Raw genomic sequence first — 20452 nt, forward strand, 5'->3', positions numbered from 1 at the left:
TGCACCGACAGCCCTCGACACCGCCGGGTCCCTGTGATGGTGGCCCGTCTAGCCCGGGCCTTTTCGAGGGCCACTGCCACCACCTTTGCAGAGGCGTCTGAATTTCCATTCTAATTTAACCATCTTTGGCACAAAGTTGCCCTTGCCAGACTTGGCAGAGGCCAGAATCGCCCTTGGAGGCAGGCAGGGCATCAGTTACACACAAATAAATCCTGAGAAGGTGGACGTGCAGAAGATGCTTCCAAGCACCGCCCCCCTGCCCCCCAATCAGCTGCATCCGCCTCCCAACAAAGGCTTACAAGCGCCCAGGGTGCCGGGAAGGTGTCACCGAGGTCCTCGTCTTCAGCCTGCTCTTGCCACGTCTCCCACCACCTTCGGGCTCCCCAGGGAGCTGAGAGCAGCCGGGTCAGGCAGAGGGAGGCTGGGCCGCTGTCCACCACGGAGCCTGCCGCTGCTCCAGCCACCTGCTCCTCCGGCTAATGGGAAGGGGAGTCTGGGTGGGGCCAGGCAGCCAGATGCTGCCCACCGAGGCACTGGGTGGGGAGCCCCCAGCTCAGGCTCCAGGGACCTTGGCGGGAGCAGCCAGAGGCATGACCTGGCACACGCAGCCAACCAGGGCTGGACTCCCGTGACTCTGCATGGCGGTGGCTGTAGTTCCCAAAGCACAGGCCTCCCTCCCTCGCAATGAGATAATTGAGGAAAAGAGAGGTCTGCGGGGCACATAGCTGTTCAGGAAGGGGGCCTGCAGCGGGGCCCAGGTCGGGAGTTCTGGCCAGAGGCAGTGGCCGAGAGCCTTCCTTGTCCAAGACGCTCGCAGAAGGGAAGGCCTGGGGCAGGGAGCCCCCGCGCCCATCCCGGAGGGTCTGCTGTTCAGCGAGATTCCTGCAGGATGTGGCTGGGCCTTGCACAAAGAGGGCCTGGGGTGGGGCGCCTCTTGGGATGGGCGGGAGGGCTGGACGGAGGGACACGAGAGCCAGCTGGAGAGGAGGGGGGCCTGGGTTTGAACCCCCACCCCCATAGGGCATTGTGGGAAGGTGGGCAAAGTGCCCGACGTCCTGCAGCCGGGTGTCCTGGCCTGTCAAGGGAGGACCTGCTGGAAAAGAGCCCCAGCCGAAGCTCCGGGCATAGGGCCTGGCTCAGGGAGGCTGTGGAAGGCTGGGCGTCTTCTTAATTGAACCAGTTTTATAAGTAGCCGAAAGGGGAGGGCAAAGGGAAGAAGAATTTGAGGTGAAAGACACCAGGATGGGCAAAGGGTAACACAAAGGAGAGACCCAGGGATGGGGCCTCAATCCCAAGATGCTTCCCAGGTACATGCCCTGCACACCCCCTCCTGTAGGCGGGGCTGCGAATGTGAGGACATCACCTGTGTAGTCACAGGTTATGAACCAATTGACTTTGAGTTGATCTAAAGGGAGATTATCCAGGTGGGCCTGGCCTAATTAGGTGAGCCCTTCAAAGAGGTCAGGGAGACACCCTCCTGATGGCCTTGAGGAGCAAACTGTCAGGTTGTGGAGGGGCCACGTGGCAGGGGATGGCGGGTGGCCTCTAGGAGCTGAGAACAGTGGGCCCTCGGTGAACCGCCACCAAGAAAGAAGAAATCTCAGTTCTACATCTGCAAGGAACTGAATTCTGCCAAGGAACAGAGCCTGGAAGAGGCCCCTCAGCCTCAGATAAGACTGTGGTCCTGGCCGACACTTTGCCTGCAGCCTGGTGAGACCCTGAGCAGAGGACCCAGTGGAAACATCAGGACTCCTGAGCCACAGGAACCGTGAGATAATAACCGGGAGCTGTTTCAAGTTGGCGGTGACTGGTACATAGGAACGGCTAATTCACCAGGAGAATAGGGAATCAAGCAAAGGCCTTGGGAGGAAGGAGGCCAGGGCTCTGTGGGACCTGGGGCCAGAGATGGCCCAGGGGTGGCCTTGCCCTCCCTCTGGGCTCCAGGGCTCAGGCCTGCAGGACACAAGGCTGGGCCCCAGGAGGAGCTGGCCACACGTGTGCCCCGGTCTGGAAGCTGCCCAGCGGGAGGCAGAATCAGGTAGGCCTCCTCTCGGGAGCCTCGGGGGAAGCACTGAAGGCAGAGGGTCCAGGGCAGAGGGGTCACGCCCCGCCCACACTGTGGGGCCCCCCTGAAGAGGCTCGGGACACCTGGGCCTGAGAGCCTGCACTGTCCCCACCTCATGAGCCTGAGCCAGGCTGGGATGCCCAGCGTGACTGAGAGCCGGGTTCCAACTCTAAAAGTGCCAGAGCGTCCCCCACTTCCTGTGCACTTATCCAAAATCCCGGCCATCTGGGGGACAGGGACGGGGGCGCGGGGGCCTCTGTCCCCAGGAACTGGGCCTTCTCCTCGCTCGGCCCTGCTGCTTCCTCCAGGTGGCCTCCCAGGCAGCCCCACGGGGCCCTGGGCACCTGTTCTTCTAACTAACTTACGGGGATTGCACCTCACAGACCACCTTCCGCAGGACTTGTGGTGGGAGGGACCAGGTGGGACGTTTCTTTTCTCCCACCTGCACAGGAAGGGACGATGCCCCAGAAAGGCACCCGCGATGTGCCAGCTCAGGGCCACACTCCTCACACCCGTCCCGACCATCCATAGGCAGGTGGCTCTGTCCCACCCCACGGAGGCCGTCCTGGGACCTGGTGGCTGGCTGGGGCTCCGCTCTGTCCACCCCAGAGGCCCTGCCCCCTGACGCCTGTGGAGGGAAGGGCTGGTGGGGGCTCACTCCTGGAGGTGGGCGGGCTGGGGGTCCCAGAGCTGACCATGGGACTGAGCCCATTCCCTGCTCCTGAGCTCCACTCCCACCTTCCCAGGGGCTGCAGACCCTCCTTGGAAGGAGGGAGGGTCCTTTCCCTCCCTCTGCCCACCTGTCCCCTCCTGGGGGCTGGCCCCGTTCCCTGATAATTCCTATTCTGGGGAGTGTATATACCATGCCCTCCCTTCTCCTGGCCCTGTGGAGAAATGTCTCCTCCCCAGCCGGAAAGCCTGCCCTAGGTGACCACAGGGGTCTGGAGCCCCAGGTGTCGCCAGCTTCTAACCCCAGGCGTCTGTCCCTCTGTGCAGTTCACTGTGGGCACCTGAGGAGGGGGCGGTGGGGGCGGGAGTGGATCAGCCCCACCTGCCACCCCTGCCTGCTGCAGCCCTCCCACCACCCTCCCCCCCTCCCCCACCCCCGTGGCCCACCTGCCCACCACAGCTGTCGTCAGAGAAAGGCGCCAGCAGAGGCGGGAAAGGGCTCAAGGAGGGAGGGGAGAGGTGCCGGCTGCCAGGACCAGCAGGAAGGTTTCAGACCCTTGCAGGACCAATGGGAGGGAGCCCCACAGACTCCGCAGGGGACACTGGGGAGGCGTGGCGGAGGGAGGAGAGCCGGCCTGGCGACGCCTGCTGTCTCCCCTTTTCTCACATCGTCTCCCCTTTTCTTGCATCGTCAGAGCTGGGAGGGGCTCCCTCGAAAAGCCCTGCCCTCCTCTTGTCACAGGAGACACCCAGACTCAGAGAGGACACCGTGGCCCAAAGCCAGGTCCAGCGCGGGGATGGGAGATGGGCGGGAAGCATTCCTGCCTCTGAGGCATGGTCCCCCTGCCTGCCGTGACACCGCGACCGCTCGTGATGGAGGGCTGCATCCTGTCCACGCTCCTCCCGGACAGCGGACAGCGGGGGCCTCCAGGGCCAGGGGAGACGTCCTGAGGCCAGTGACCGGCAGGCTTCTCTCAGCTCTCCTCTTGCAGGAGGTAGGGGGCCTATTTTAGAGGTCCTGTGTGTGTGTGAGACCCCAGGGGTCTGCAGGGACCACCAGAACCCAGGCTACCACCCAGTGCGAGAGCTCCACCCGCAGGACCCCCAGGGTGGGCCTGGGGCGTCAGGTCCTTCCTTGACCCCCCTGTTCCAGTCCCTGAGGGAACAGCTTTCTTAAACTGGAGCCCCACAACAGTAACGGGAGCGGGGGGTGCCCAGAGCCTGGGGGTGGGGGACAGGCACCCATCAGCAGAGAAAGAGCCGGCCAGGGCGAGCACCGAGCACAGTGGGCACCTGCAGGAGAGTGCGCGATGGGGGGCACCTGTGTGCCAGCCTTGATACCCGGGCCTGCATCCTGAGTCAGGCCCACAGGGCTGGTGGATCCTGAGAACATTCGACTCCACAACTGCTTTCTTGACCGAGGCCGGACCTGGGAACCTGGAGCCCACTGCCCCCGAGCCTGAGGCTCTCCCTGAGTGACGTGGACGTGCCGGTGGCCATGGGGGTGGAGGACGAGGCACTCAGAAGCCCCCCGGCATCACCACCAAGCCGGGCCCAGGTCCCCACCCTCAGCAGTACAGCCTCCTCCAGGGGCTGCCTCCTGGCCGGAGGGGCGCCCAGCTCAGCTCTGGGAGCCTCCGTGCCTGCACCCCGAGCTCCAGGCCTCGACTCAGTGGGCAGAGGCCCTTGTGCAAGGCAGCTGGGCACTGGGGCTCTGCAGCCAGCTGCCCGAGATGTTCTCTGAGCCTCTGTCTCTGGCCCTGGGCTCTGTCCACCTGCGTGAGGGTTAGGGGTGGCCTACGGGCAAGCTCACCGCATGGTGCCCAGCCAGGGGGCCCGGTCCCCCTACCCCCCCGCCGAGACCAGCGTGGTTCCAGGGAATTCCCACCTCCGAGAACTGAGCTTTGCACTCAGGTATTTCATGCATGACTTTTACTAGGAGGCGGGTTGTTACCTGACAGATTCAGCTCTCTTGTTGTCTGCAGACGTGGGAGGATCCACCCTCATTACCCCACGGCTGGTGAGAGACGTGTACCCCCATCCCCAGCCCAGACACGCTCAGCACTGGGCATCCTCCCAGTGGGAGCCCATTGCACCCTGCAGGAACCTGGGACTGGACCCTCTGCCTCCCGGCGCCCAGGACCCACTCTGGACCCTGGGTCTGTGGGGTCTCCAAGGCCCTCAGCCCTGGGGGGTGGGGGGATGTAAGCTGGGCAGTGGCTTCCGGAACTCCAAAGACAGACCTCTTAGAGACGGTACTCAGGGGTCCTCTCCCTGGAGCCTGGAGGCAGCTCCGGACCCTCCACAGAGAGTTTGTGAGAGCCTGAGACAATTAAATTTTTGGTGGTAATGTAAACGCCTGACATGAAGCTTTTGGTCATCCGGGTGTCCATTTCACAGGTATCCATCTCAACAAACATGTTGCCAGCTGGATGACACAGCTACTAGCAAAACAACCAGATAGGGAGCCAGGCCGCCCGCCCCACGAGGTTCCCCTCTAGCAAGCGCTGGGCGACCCAGATAACTGACGGCTCCAGCGACTCTGCTTTTCCCTCCGAGATTTAGTTTCCCTCTTATGTTTTAAATCCACCAATAAAGATGAACCCGAGAAACCCTAGGCCCCCTACCCCGACCCCAACAGAGCCAGAACCCCAGGTCCGTGTGTGCACTCTCTCTCTCTACCCGCGACCTCGCTGTGTGGCCCCAGGTGTGCCACGTGCCCCCAGGACCTGTGAGTAAAAACCTCGTTCCTCAAAGTTCCCCGCTGGGTGTTGCTGGGCGTCCTGCAACCACAATAAGAACCACAAGGGCCGGTCGGGCTGCAGCGTGGCTCCTGCAGGTAGTCTGGGCCCCGGTGAGGCGTTCCCAGCCAACAGCATCACTGTCATAGGCTGAGACCAACTCAGGACAGTGGGGGACACTGAAGTCCAGGAGGGGGGCCTGAAAGGTGAGAGGTTGGGACTGATGGCCCCTGGGGAGCAGTTGGCAGAACAGAGAACATTCTAAAGGGAGAGGATGACACTGTCCAGCCCTGTCCCAGCACCTGCCTCAGTTTCCCCACCTGTAAAGTGGGGATATTACAGGTGCTAAATGCAGGCGGACTGTGTCCACTGTGACAGTCTCCTGAGCAGAGGCAGGAGGCCGGGGCCAGGCAGTCTGATGCCTCAGATCCAGTCTCAGGGGCTCCTCAGAGGAGCGGACATCACGGGGAGCTCACTGCCCACCAGACCCTCACCCCACTCCGGGCTGTGACTGCACAAGCAGATGCTCTCCCCTAGTCCCCCATGGGCTGGCGGGTCCTGCACCAGCCCAGCATCCGAGATGGAGACCGAACGGAGGAGACGGAGACCCTCCTGCCTCCCCTCAACCCCGCTTCACCTGGCTCATTCACAGACTCGAGCCCCACGGGCCCACAATTCTCTGGATGCTCAAGGTGCCTCAGACAGGTGGGTGCTGGGTGAGGGCTCCAACTTCTGGAGGGGGTGCTGTAGGGAGGGGGCCGGGCTCAGTGCCCTCTTGGCCTCCAGAGTTGCCAGCACCATCACCCCCGGCCCCCCAGCCCCCGGCCTGGAGACGAGATGCTCTCAGCCCGGTGCAGGGGGAGGCCAGCAGCCGGCACAGCCGCTGAGCCGAGAGCCAGCAAAGCCAGTGCCCCGACGGGACCGCCATTTCCGACATGTCCCCTCACGTGCCTAGCGAAGTTCCCTCCAGGAGCCCCACCTGAGGGAGCCCTGGGCAGCAAGTCTCATAGGAGGGACCGAGCAGCCCGGGGGTCCGGCAGGGGGTGTCCCAAGGAGGTGACCGCAGGGTGGGGGCGCTGAGGACAGCAGGCATTGCTGGGTCCTCACACCCCCTTCTTGTGTCCCACCTGCCACCCGCCTCCTGGCACACCAGGACCTGGCAATAGTTGTCCAGAGAGAAAGGCCAGGACACAGCTGCCACCCAGTTACCACAGCCCTGCCTTCTTGCCAAGAGGAATGTCCAGTGTGTCAGGACCTGAGACCCCACAGGGCTGGCAGGGTGTCGGGGGCCTCAATTGCCCCTGCATGCCCCCATCCAGTCCCCTCCTTCTGGGAACAGCATCTTGATCTTCCTTTGGGGCCGTCTTCCGCATGACTCAGTCCCTGTGGTGCACAGAGCCCACTCCACTCCATTCCATCCTGACCCTGTTCCAGGGGACCCAGGCTGATCAGAGGCTCAGAGATGGGCACATGACCACATTCAGACCAATGAGGGGTCCAGCCCCACAGGGAGGGAGGTGCTGGTGGAGCCTTTACCCTTCACCACAAAAGGAGAGGGTGCCTAAGACAAAGCCACCATGGGGAAAAGACAGAGAGGCAGCCACTGGAACACCTAGATCCAGCCATGCCTAAAGGCCTTCCTATACCTGGATCCAGAGATGCCTGAATCCACGAGCCGATGCATTTTCTACTTTGCAATTTGAAATGTCCAGACAAAACCCACAGAGGAAGCTGTACATCTGAGACCCTGTTTCTGCTTCTGTGGAGTCCCAAGACAGCACAGTCCACATTTACTGCCTCCATCCTGAGTCCTCCGCAAACGGCAGCCCCACTTACCATGACAGATGTGGTCATGCCCTGCAGGTGGAAGACATCCATGCTGGCCTCTGTGCCACCCACCACCTCACGGCTCCCCCGGCTCGACTGGGGAAGGTCAAAGTAGGTGCTGTCTGGCTCCCTGGGAAGAGGGGACAGAGCCGTCAGCCCCAGGCTGCCCTGGCCCAGAGCTCGGGGTGGGGCCATGGCTCCTGTGGGGGCCTACCTCTCCTGCCCCCAAGGAGTCCTTGGGTCCTTTGTCTCCTCTGCCCCTTCCTGCTGACCCTCAGCTCCCACATCCTCCCGCCTCCCCCTCCTCCTCTGCTGGACTCTCCAGGGCTGGGTGAGCACCAGGGAGTTGTGGCCACACGTGGGCTCTGGCCCCTGGACCTGTCCTGGGCCCTGGCCCTCTGGAAGGCTGGCCAGTGGAAACAGCTCAGACTTTGGGCCCCGGGTCCCCAGGGGAAGGCCCAAGGCAGCAGCTCCCCCTGCCTACCCCTCTCGCCTACCCCTGCCCCTGAGCTGGGCAGGTGAGGTGGCCGAGGCTAGCCCAAGGCCAGCCTGGGCTGCTCAGAGGAAATACTCACAGAGAGCTCCAGAGGTGCTCGAACGTGGCCCCCTCGTCGGTGGCGGTGGACTGGGACATCTTCCCCACACCCGGCCCGGCGGCAGCTGGCTCTGCCAGGAGGAAAGGGCAACATGAGCGCTTTGGGAAGGGGTGCTCCGTGCTCCTCCAGCATCCCGGGGGGCGGGCAGGGCCGACCCCCGATGACCATGTGGGGACATCCCGGAGCACCGGCAGGCGCTCGCCCTTCATGCGCCCCCTCATTTCATCCTGCCGGTTCCCAGGCAGGAAACTGAGGCCCTGGTGGGTGGGCAGGAGCAGGTCTTGCAGACGGCAAGCCTGGCTTCTGACCCAGGCTCGGGGGCAGTGACCAGGCCGTCCCACCGTGGAGGGAGGGCCAGGGAGACCACTGCCCCACGCAGGCGGAGGTGACGTCTCCCCTGGGCCCGCCTCCGCGTCCTTGGCGCAAGGCTGTGGGAATCAGCTTGGCCACCGCCTGGAAGTGCCCAAGCGGGCAGGCCTGGACCTGCCCACGGCTGTCGGGGAGGGAGGGCGCGCCCGCAATCTGTCGCTTTGTTTCTCCCCAGGCAGGCCGGCACTGACAGAGGCCTGTGACACTCTCCCGGGGCCGCCACGTGCCATGCCGCCCATCCCTGGAGCAGTGGCTCGAGCCGGGAGGGCCACCGCAGGAGCTGCGCAGGGTATGGGCGAAGGGAGGCCCAAGGGCAAAGGTGGGGCCAAGCGAGGACGGCCTGAGACAAGCAGCTTAGAAAGCACTCACCACAAACCAATTCTCTTGCAGGCTCATAGACCACTCCACTCACTTTTCAGAAGACTGAGGCTCAGAGAGGTTAAGTGACCTGCTGGGGTCACACAGCGCAGCTACAAGTGCAGGAATGACTAAATGGTTTTCTCAGAATTGGAAATTAACTTAGTTGCTGCCACCCCAACACAATCCACAAGGGTTCTAACAAGGCGCTGGCCAGTGTTCACTTGCATACCTCCTGTGCTAGGGAGGTCACTCCCATCATGGGCTGGGCTGTGCAAAACCCAGTGGAGCCGAGTGTTGGGCATGGAGCTGGCCACTTGGTAATTCAGAATGGGGTGAACTTGGTAAGAAGCAGAATAGCACGGGCTGCCTGGCTGGGCAGACACCTGTCCTCACGCGTTCCCCATGGCTGGTTCTTTTTGGGTGAGCAGGCGTCAGTCAGGGCCGCTTATTGGGGTGGTCAGGGTGTGCCAACACGAGACTCAATAGGCCGGGCCATTTAATCCACCCCCTTCATTTTGCTGATGGACTATCTAAGTCCAGAGATGGAAAACAACCTGGCTAACATCATACAGCAAGTGAATGACAAGATCCTGTCTCTTTCGTGGCAGCACCATTCACAATAGCCAAAAGGTGGGAACGGCCCAAAGGTGCACCAGGGAACAATGGACACACACATCGTAGTCAGCCCATGCAACAGAATACGAAGGAATGAAGCGCTGACCACCACCCAGCATTTGAGGAGACAGTCAGCACTGGGAATCTCCCGGGGGGCTGAGGGCCCGATGCCCCCTCTCCTCCCCGGTTCCCGCAGGGCCTCCCACAGGAACAGCTGGGAGGTGGGAGGCGAGGGCCTCAATCAGCGCCTCCCGCTTCCACATACTCCCCTGCTTCCCCCGGGCTGCTGGTCTCAGAGGCCCTGCACCCCGCCAGGCTGGCTGTGGCTCGGGGAGAGTCCTGCAGGGCCGGCCCTCTGGGGAAGCAGAGAGAGGGGGCAGGGGTCCCCCCGGCGCTCACCGCCAGAACGGGCAGACGGAGACGCCTCAGCCTCCCTGGCAGGCAGCAAGTGCAGCGCACAAAGCTAGGTGACACGGAGTCCCCGGGGCCCTGGCGAGGGCAGGGAGGATGGGCGGGCTGGGGCCACCAAACTCCAAGGCCATCAGCAGGTCCTGCTACTTCTGCCCCCAAATACACCGCCAAACCCGGGGCTCCTGGTCCACTGCTCACCCACCACCTGGCGCCCGGCCCAGGCTCTCCCTGCCTCTACCCTGGCCCCGCAGGACCTCAGACCTGTCACCTCCCAGGCTAAAGCCCCCACCAGGCCGTGCCCCAAGCTCGGGCGAAGCCCCAGCTGCCTGACTGTGGCCTCCAGGCCCTGGGCTGGAGACCACCCCCGCCCCCTCGGCCCCCAGGGGCTCCTCCAGCCCCAAACCTCTACACCATGCTCCTCGCTCCTCGCTCCTCGGCTGCAGACACGTCCCCTTGCCCCAGGCCCCGAAGGCCCCTTCCCAGAGGCCGTCCCGGCGTCCAGCCTACAACCTGCCCCACTTTCTCCTACCTCCTATGGCTCTCCAACAACACCTTGCTCATTATCTGCCCCTGAGAATCATCTCCCCCAGACTCTAAGGAGAGAGACGGAGAGACAGAGAGAGAAGGAGACAGAGACAGAGACAGAGACAGCAGGCGCTCGCCCGACCGCACCCCGCTGGCCCCAGCTGAGGCGGGCTCAGTGCAAGTGCTCAGCACGCGGGGTCGGTGCAGGAACGTGGACAGGCGCCCCTCCGTGCAGGGCCCGCAGGCAGCTCGTCAGTGAATTGCGGCTCTGACCAAGTGCTGAACCTGGGCATCAGCCGTACGTTTAAGGGGACATCACTTTTCACTCCCGTTTGTCTTCTTACGTCACACCCGTCCTTCCCACGGAACCTCAAACTAAGAAAGGCGTCCCTTCCTGTCTGAGCATCCCTGCCCGTCCCACGGTCACACTCAGCCACGCACACGGACGGCCACGCACACATACCTAGCTGCGACCACCAGGAGCAGCTCCGGGTGCCGCAGGGGGAGGCAGGCCTGCATGGGGCCGGGAAGGGGCTTCCTCTGGGCAAGGACATGCGCCTCCCAAGCTCACCCCCAGACTTCGGCAGCAGGTCTCCAGCTGCAGAAACACCAGTCAGATGGGTATTCCAGGGCCCCACCCTGAGGGGCTCCATTTTGGGGACCCAGGCATCTGCATCTTTAACCAGCATCCGGGGAAGACTCACCATGAGGTGCACCCCTGGGGGGCGCAGAGCATCACACAGACTGACCTCGCCCACCACGTGGGGCCCCTTCAGCTGCCCACCTGAGGATGGCCATCAGCCTCCACTAGTGGCTTCCACTCAGGTCCTTCATGAGCAAAACAAGGGTCCAGAAAGCCGCCTAGAGGGTACTGTGGGACTTGAACCAGGAAGCCACGCACTGCGGGATTCCAGCTTCCCTGGGAAACTCTCAAGAGCTGGTTGCACCGAACCCAGGTCCCCCAAAGCCACGAGTCATGAGTGACAGAGCAGCAGACCTGGTCCCTGCAGGCATCAGGGAGCACCTGCCAGCTCAGCAGGAGCTCGGGGCATGAGGAAGAGGAAATGCTGATGTTCGCCAAAGACGGTGCTGTGCAGAGACTCAGCCTCTCATCCGGACCCCTGGGGCCCCATGGGTCCTCTTCCCTCCAGGGCAGGGACATCACCCATCAGCTGCATTTTGGCCAATGATTACAGAGGCGACACAAAAAGGAACTCCAAAACCACCTTCTGTAAATTCTATCCAATTTCCCCAACGAGCTGCATTTTAAATTTGGACCCATGTTCGCAATGGAAAGGAGGCTCTCTGAAAAATGGAAATTGCTTTTGCAAATGCCACAAATCATTTAAAAAATCATGTGTGTGTAGGGGGAAGAGACCTCTGATGAAATGCTTCCAGGAGGTTATAACAAAGTCATGAGGTGCAAGTTCACGGTCGGCAGCGTAGGTTTTTCAAGGAAGATGGAGGTGCCTGGAAAGAACACGCCTTCTGGAACGTGCCGGGAGCACACGGCATGTGTCCAGCCGGCCTCGCGTGGGTGTGAGAACTACGAGACGGGTCTGTGGGCTGACTCTGGTGGAATTGCTGACTCCCAGTCAGCGTGCATTCGCCCTTCCTGGGCTGCAGCCTGAGAAGGGCATTGTGTGTGTCCCCATTCTGACAGAAGCTGGCCTGCCCCAAGGCTCCGTGGGCTGGGGCCCCTAAACCTGCTTCACCTCAAGGAATTTCCCCAAATATTTGTGACTCAGGAGGGACAGAGAGGGCCCCGGTGCTGGCAGCTGGGCCTGGGATGGGGTCTGCAGCCCAACAGGCCCTCCCCGCCCGCAGTGCCCCGGGGTCCAGGACCCGCAGAGCTCAGGCTGGGGGCGGGCGAGCGGTACAGCTCCGAGCCCTCGGCCCAAGCTCCCTTGAGGGAGACTCAACTCTACGCCTCACTGACTTCTCGGTGTGACTCACGGGTTCCACCCAACGGTTTCCAGGTGGGGCCATGGGCCACATCTGCCGACATTTTCAATTGTTACTGCTGATGGGGGATGGGACGCTGCTCAACATCCTATGATGCACTGCAGCCCCTACAGCAGAGAACGTTCTAGACCAGAGGTCGAATGCCGCAGGGGACCTCTGAGCTGTGCTGCTTCTTCAGGCTGGTGCTGGTGCTGGCCGAGCCCCGGGCAGGGCCTCCTGGCTCTCACACCACTGGTCACGTATCAACCACCAGCCCAGGTCGGGGATGAGCAGGTGGCTCAGAGGCCTGGGGAACTCACCCCAAGATACCAAGGGTCCTGGCTGGGACCTGACCCTGCGTGGTCCCCTCTGCTCTAGGCCAGCGGGAGTCAAAGGCCCTGAGGGACCTGAAGCTCATCCTTCATGCGCTCCGCCCAACCCTCCGCCGACCTTGTCTTCCAGGGCTTCCAGCCTCCCCTGGACCCCCTGCGCTGTCCCGTGTCCTCTCTGTCCCCCTGTACCCCAGCTGGGAGCTGCCTCTGTGCTCAGCCTGCCCCCCGCCCCCACCTTCTCCTTCCAGGCCCGCCCAGACTCGGCCTGCTCTAGGCGGTTATCGGCCCACCTGACCCCGAGTCAGGGCTCCCCCTCAACCTGCCACATCACCTGGCAGGCGGCAGAGCACAGACCCTCCAGCTGTGTGGCCTGCATGGACAGCCCTGTTGGTTGGGCAGGATTGCAGCGCCCTCCTGTCCCCTGGCCCCTCCGCCCGCCCCTGCCCAGAGCTCCAAAACCAGTTCCCGTAAATTGAGGTCCCTGTGTGCCCCCAGAAGTGGCACCTGGTCTGTGGGGACAGCCCCTCCCACCTGCCAGGGCCCTGGTCACAGGGGCTCCTACTGCCCCCCACAGAGCCCCTAGGCAGGGCGGCGACATTTGGCCTGAGCGCAGGGACGGACAACGTGGAGAGCACACCCAACTTTGGGACACTGGCTTTCCTTCAGTTCAGCAAAGAAAAGACCCAAGACCTCCACGTGCCACCCCACACCCCAATGATCCGTCTCCATTATTCTTAGTCACACGGCGGTTGTGCCAGTGGTTCCCTTCCCACCGTTTATTCTACTTTTTATTTCAGGAAAGCTGGATGGGCTGAAACCTGACATGACGGCTAAACCCAGACCATTGTAGGCCGGATGCCCAGGCCTCCCGGGCCCCTTCCAACCACCCCCGAGGTGCCGTCTCCAGGGGACTGCAGGACGGCCCAGTGCCCAGAAGTCCCCCTACCTGGGCAGAAGTGTCAGGCGGCCGTCACACGGCTGTCACACGGGGGGGAAGGGAAGCAGGCAGCCCAGCTAGAAAATGGCGTTCCTCCGAGGGCTGGCCACCGCCCATCCCGATTCCAGCAGGACACCCAGAGCCCAGCCTTCCAGGGCCCTCAGTAAGGAGAGGCCTCTGCTGGCCCAGCCACCCCCAGAACAGGGGCCGCTCTCGCCCGGCAGGGTGGGGCCGGCCAGGGGTCCCACCTGGAATGAAGGCCAGGACACAGGCTCCTCAGGGAGCGAGGGCCGTGGCCATCTTCGCCCACCCCTCCCGCTGGCGGCCTGGACCACGTGGCCACAGGAGCGCTGGGCCGCCCTCTGTCCCCGCTCGCCAAGCAGGGTGGGGTGGGGCGGGGTGAGGTCAGGACAAGACCCTCAGCCAGGGCCGGCCAGCACTGCGCCCTGGACCTCTTGCAGAAAGAGCAGGTCCTGCAGGGCCTGGCAAGGAGGGCCCGGCTAAGAGCCTTATGTCACCTGGGGATGGCTCCCTGCTCCCCCTCGGCCCTGCTCCAGCGAGACCAAGCACTGCACTCAGGGACGAATTTAGCCTCCCCACCCTGGGGCAGGGTGCACTTGTGAAATATGAAAACAGCTGGAGGTGCCCGATTAAGCTGCCCTCTCTCCCTCCTGGGCCAGGGCCTGTCGGCAGGCGGTGGGGCAGACTCTGGGTGCAGCCCCAGGAATCCCCCAGCCCCGCTGCTTCTAGCCCCAGCAGCCTCTTACCCTGTACTCCAGCCCCTTTCACAGCCACCGGCCTCCGCCTCGGCACACGGCGCCTTCCCACAGCCAGGCCAGGGACGGGGTGGCCTCCCTCAGCGCCCGGGCCCCATCTGGAGCACTGCGAGGCTGCCGGCAGTTTCTGTTTGAATCTAAAGGTTGGCTTAGCACCCACGTGAGGCAGGGAGACCGGTGGCAGCCCTGAGGCCACGTGGGCTTCACGCACTTCTAGAAGCAAAAAACGTTAACCGAGCTTCACAGCGCGGCAGGGCCTGGGGTTCCCACAGGTCTCTGCTGGGAGAGGGTTGCCGCAGACCGGCTCCTGGTAGAGCAGCACGCGGGCAGCCACTCGGAACAAAGAGACACCGAAGCCTTGCCACCCCCGTGACGGCCAGTGAGGAGCATGGCTCATTTCACTGACCGTCGTGGAAACGTGCACAGAGCAGTTATGTCACCCCACCAAGGGCACACAGCTGGTCGGGCGGTGAGTCAAACCCAGCAGTCAGGCTCCGGCGTCCTTGCTCCTAACCCCAGCTTGTCCTCCCACAGGCGAGCAAAGGAGGCGCCCCAGCCTGCATTCCCACCCGCATGGCCAACCACGCCCCTGGCTGGGAAGTCCCTTGCCCCTCTCTTTCTTCGAGGCCCTACCCACATCCGGGGCCCACTCTGCCGTCCACTGACCTGCCCACAGTCTTCCTCCCCCCGCCCCAGTATGCAGGTCATGCCAAGACACACGGTGCCTGTCCCTCGGTTTCCTGCTCTGCCCTGCTCAGCACACGCCTGGGCCCCTCTGCTGCTCTGCAGCTGTGTGACCCTGGACAGGGGGCTTGCCCGTTCTGAGCCTGTTTCCCACGATGCATGGAAAAAGCAAAAGCCCTGAGCAGGGCGTGGATACAGGCACATAGTAGGAGCTCCATCAGCAGGAGAGGGTCGCATGCTTGACGTTCTTAGCATCAGGTGGGAGCATGGAGGAAGAATCAACCCGGCCTGGTCCCAAGGCGGGCGGAGGGCAGGGCAGACGGCAGAGAGGTCGGGTCTGGTCGCTGCCCTGTCCCTGTTCATTTGCAGAGGCCTCCCCATCACTGGCCTCCTCAGGAACGAGGCACCTTCAAAATGAGTAGAACCAACACCCCATTGCAGTGGAAACCCAGTGCGCCATCCGGGAGCCGGCCAAGGTGGGCAGTAGATAACCCGCCGCCGGAGGCGAAATAACTTACACCTGCTCGGGCTCCAGAGGCTGACACTAGGAGGGGAGGTCGAGCGGAAGAGAGGTCCTGACCCAAGCCCCTGCCGCAGGGTGGGAGATGGGGCCTGGAGGAAATGGGGAGCAGGTGAGTTCAAGGGGGAGTCAGAGGCATGAGGGGCCTGAGGGGGTAAACTTCCTCTAAGAAGGGGGCAGTGGGGGGCCGGGGCGTAATGCTGGTGTGTGTGGGGGTCCTAGGCCCAGGAAGGGGACAGAGCAGGGACAGGTCAAGGGTGGCTGACACTACACCCCTGAGCTGGAGATGTGACGTGCCATGAGCCCCCTGTACCATGGCGGGGCATTTCCACAGCAGAACCAGCCACCTGTTGGAGGAGGGGGTGGAGCCCCCAGCTGGGGGGTGGGAGCAGAGGTGTGGGTGTTGGTGACGCAGGTTCAGACCAGCATGGGGGACAGGAAGGGGACCCACCCGGGAGGAGGGGCGGCTACAGGGCTGGGAGTCTCTTGAGGCTGGAGACAAAGAGAAGCTTGTGGTCAGAGTGGCTACTGAGTTTGAGCCTCCTGCTCGGGTGCATGTCGGGTGAGGGCTGAGGAGTGGATGGCAGCTTGGTCAACCTGGACTCCTCTGTCACACTGCCCACATCCAACCCCACCCTCCACATCTATCTAGAACCCTGTGCTCCCAACGCAGGGCCACGCGGGTCCCAGGCCCCTCAGGTCCCCCTACGTGACTGCAGCAGCCTCTTTGCTGGTCCCCCTGCTTCTGCTTCGCTTGATGTTCCCAACACAGCGAGGGACATAGGTGGGACCATGTCCCCCATCCCTCTGGACCCTTCGGCTCTTATCTCAGCCAGAACTGAGTCAGAGGAGTTTTTCTGGCCCGGGAAGCCCCCAGGGCCCGCTCGCTCTCCACATCTCCCGCCTCTCCGGCAGTTTGTGACTCTCCAGCCTTACTGGCACTCCGCTGAAGGAACGCCAAGCTGGCCTCGGGGCCGTGCGTGCCGGACTGCCCTCCCACCAGACCCTGCCGGGCTCACTCCTGCACTGCTCGACTAAAACCTGCCCCCATGCCGCGTTCCTCTGCAGAGCACTGCCCCTCCAGTGGGCTCTCTGGGAACAAGGCACATGCAGAACAAGTGGGACCAACACCATGTGTTTAGGGGACTGGCACGGGCCCAGGCAGGGCAGATAGCTGCCCTCACTGGAGGAGCCACGACCTCAGGGACCACCTGGAAGGGGACTGCCATGGAGCCTCACGTGACCAGATGCCACCCCTCGCCCGCCAGGCTGCCAGGCACCCCTGCTCTTTCTGTCCGTCTCCTCCAATCCTGCCTCCCAGGCCCCCTTCTGTCCCAAGGCCTCATGCTAGACATGTCACTCCTTCTACATGCCAGCGCGCCATGGTTGGAGGTGCCTGCTCGGTCCTCCGGAATCTTCTCTCCCCCTAGACAAGTTCTTGTGCTCCTTCAAGCATGCCCTGGACGGTTGTTCCCAAACACTCTGTGCCAGCCCCAGCCTGGAATCCTCTGCAGTGATTGCTCTCAATCCTCAAATCAACCCCAGGAGGAAGGCACTGCCGGGTCTCTACTCTCTAGATGTCCTTACAGAAGCACAGAGAGGGCGGGCCACTTGTCTGGGGCCACACAGCTCGAAAGTACCAAGGCTGGGTTTCAGTCTACTCTGGTTGGGTTCCACCTAACCCTTTCCCACGAGGCAGCCCCATCCTCTGGGAAGCCCCTTCCCCTGGGGGACAGACAAGCAAACCAGGCTTCACCCCCGAGTTTGAAGGGCACCCTAAAAGGGTATGGGCCAGGGTCAGTCCAAGAGTACTTGAAGGCCCATGGCGGTTTGTCATTAGTGGGTCTCACAAGCTGATGGAGAGCTTGGGGGACGAGGGGTGGGGGGGCACCAATGGAGTGGAGCTCAGCTGAGGAAGGCCCTGGACAGCTCTTCAGGTCAGGAGGGGACAGGAATAGCGCTGGAGAGTGGACAGGGCCCCCCGAGGTTTCGGCCACAGGAAGGCCCATGACCTGAGCCTGTGGGCTGAGGGCAGGGAGGAGCGGTTCGGCTCCTGGAAGGTCACAGTGGGATTTTTGTGGGGAAGGTCACCCTCTGGTGAACCCAGAGGCCGGAGGTCAGTGAGGCAGGCCTTGGGGGTCAGGTGAGGTCGGGTCCATGGGCCAAAGGGATGGAGCTGGGGATGCAGGAGAGCCAGGAAGGGATGAGGACGTGCATCCTGCCCTGGGACCCCCTTGCAAGCCAACTCACGCTAGTTAATGCACTTTCGACTTCAGGCGCCTTCAGCCACAGACCAGCCGTGTGCACATTTGGGGGCCTCCATCCTCCCGTCTGAAGATCAGGGGTGGTGACTCCTCCCACCAGGGTGGATCTGTATGAAAGCATCTAGCAGGCTCCCTGGGTGTCTCAGGGGCACACAGTGTGGCTTCCTGTGTAACTGCTGGGACCACACACACATCTGCGAGTTAGGCATCGCTCGGTGAGTCCTTGCCCCTCCGCTCTCCTCGAGCTCCCTGAGGGCTGCATCCTGACCAGCATCACAAGGGGAGGAGAGCCGGTCACTCAGGTTCCCCACTCACCCTCTCACCACCACCAACGGCATGCACACACGCACACTCCTGCACATGTGTGTGCACACACGTACACAGTGCATGCATAACGCACACTCCTGCACATGCGCGTGCATCATACATGCACACAGTGTGCTCATACATGCATACTCCTACACGTGTGTGCATGCATGCACACAGTACACTCATACATGCACGTGTGCAATGCACACTCCTGCACATGTGCACTCACACATGCACACATACACAAGCACACACACTCTGACCTCATCACAGTGAATCCCCCACTCCAAGCCCTTCCCTCAAGTTTGAGGCAACCCTGAGGATTCCCTGGCCTCAGGGGTCCAGCCACATAAGCCGAAGCAGTGGCAGGTGGCCCAGGCAGAGGAGCTGGACTCCAGCTGCCCAGGTCTCAGTGATGTCTTGGAGGCAGCCTGCTGAGTGCCAGGGCAGGTTCCGGGAAAGCTGGCGGGTTGTGGGCTGGCCCCCAGCCAGGCAAGCCCCTGGAAGTGCCGGCCGGGGCAGGGCCATGGCAGCTGCGCTGCTCCATGCCTCCTTGGCAGGAAGTGGAGAGTTCCCAGCGGTCCAAGGGATGGAGATGGCAGCACTAGAGTGGCTTCTGCCCCTGCCCAGTCTGACCCCCTGCCCCGGGGCCATGCTAGTCACCCCGCCGGCTGGCACTCCAGAGTGCCCCGCAGCAGCAGCTCCATCCTCCCACCAGGGGAACCCAGACCGGGACCCCAGCACAGCCTCCTCTCACTGGCCTGGCCACCAGCCCACCTGACTGTGCCCCTGCCCCCAGCACATCCCGTGCCCAGGCGCCCGAGAGGAGGCAGTGGGGAGGGAGCTCTGCACCTGGGGTGGCCCTGAGGAGCCGATGCACAGAGGGCAGTGACAGGACCGTGCGCTCGAGCCTGAAAGCTGAGGGCCAGGCTGAACCTGAGCCTACCTCAGGGTCGGTGCGGAGGGGAGGCAGCTGGGAGGCCCTCCGCTTGTGGCTCCGCAGGCTGGTGGTGGCCGCGGTGGCAGCAGCGTCCGGTCTCCTAGGCGATGACATTGGAGCCGCGGAAGCAGCCGCGTAGCGGCTTGAAGCCTGGGGCAGGCTGGGGCGGAGCGTGGCTGGGAGCCCTGGCGCTGGTGGGCCCAACCTGCGCTCAGTCTGAGCCGGGCCCTCCGCACACTGACTCGCACAGGTCCCCACTCACAGGGAGCCAGAGCAGGAGGCGGGGAGCCGGGATTGGTGCCCCTGTCTCCACCTGTGTTCGCACGCTTCTCTTGCACTCCTCATTGTAGAAATGTCCACACACACACAGAAGTAGAGAAAACGGGGCAATGAACCCACGAATCTGTTGCCCGGCCTCAACATCAGTCTGCCCTCTGGCTGTAGCAAATTCTACAGATTATATAATTTCACGTGCCGTATGTGAGCAGGTGTTCCTAACAGAAAAGAACCCATCTTCTGCAACATTAGGTCCAATCAAGAAATTGCTGATATTCAATTGTTTTTGGTCTACACACACACACACACACACACACACACACACACACACACACACGGAGCAAGTTCAGATAATCCTATGAAATCTGCAGCCATAATACCACCTGCGGAGTTTCCAGGCCCCTGTTTTAACTGCTGGTCAGAAGGACTTTGAGGAGGGCCCTCCAGATTTGGGAGACGAGTCTGTGTCAGCGTGCACTGTCCCTTCCTTCCCCCAGCATGGCAGCTGCACTGAGAGCTCCGCGTGGACACGGCGAAAGGGACATTGCAGATGGAATTAAGGATCTGGAGATGGGAGCATCCCGGCTTATCCACAGGCACCCTCAGAGAGGGAGGCAGGAGGTCAGGGAGGAGAGAGGTGCGGTGCTGCTGGCTTTGCAGAGGGAGGATGGGGCCACAAGCCAAGGAATGAGGCCCCTCCAGAAGCCGGAAAAGGCAAGAAATGGATTCTCCCCTGGAGCGTGCAGACGGAGCAGCCCCGCCAGCACCTGGACTTCACTCTGGTGAGTGTCACTTCAGCCATCCGGCCTCCAGAGCTATAAGAAAATAAATCTATGTTGTTTTAAGCCACTAAATCAGTGGTGATTTGTTACAGCAGCGATAGAAAACTAATGCAGTGCACACAACACAAGTTTGGGAAACACCATTTGCGGTGGTTCCAACCTCTCCTGGGAGCGATTGAGAAGAAACCCTTGGGAAGCGAGATGCTTTGCAGGATGACATCCCCCACCGGATGCTGCCATCACTGGAGCTGAACCCCTCGCCCCTCAGGGATGTCACACACACACACACACACGCTTCTGAGGGATGCTGGCAGGGACATCTGGCGCTTGCCCCTCGACTCCCTGGGGCAGGCAGGGCGAGGCCAGCGTCTGGGCCGGTCACCTGGGGAAAGTGGCTCTCGCTCTGTGGCTGTGAAAGTGTCAAGAAGCAGCTTTGGGGTCCCCGACTCCCAGGGAAAGCAGACCTGTCTCTGCAGGGCAGCCCGTGTCTGTGTGTGGTCTGTGTGTGCG

General features: G+C 62.5%; 1 protein-coding gene across 1 annotated transcript in view; it reads right to left on the reverse strand.

The window, feature by feature from the left end:
- TP73 (tumor protein p73) overlaps positions 1-20452 on the reverse strand; it is a 67431-nt gene that overhangs the window by 38344 nt on the left and 8635 nt on the right. The window contains exons 2-3 of the mRNA XM_046661359.1: positions 7878-7968; positions 7312-7432 (exon numbers count right to left, since the gene is read on the reverse strand). Coding sequence (XP_046517315.1) covers positions 7312-7432; positions 7878-7968 — 212 coding nt within the window. The remainder of the gene's footprint in view (positions 1-7311; positions 7433-7877; positions 7969-20452) is intronic.

Source organism: Equus quagga, chromosome 5 (genome assembly GCF_021613505.1).
Source record: "Equus quagga isolate Etosha38 chromosome 5, UCLA_HA_Equagga_1.0, whole genome shotgun sequence".
NCBI lineage: Eukaryota > Metazoa > Chordata > Mammalia > Perissodactyla > Equidae > Equus > Equus quagga.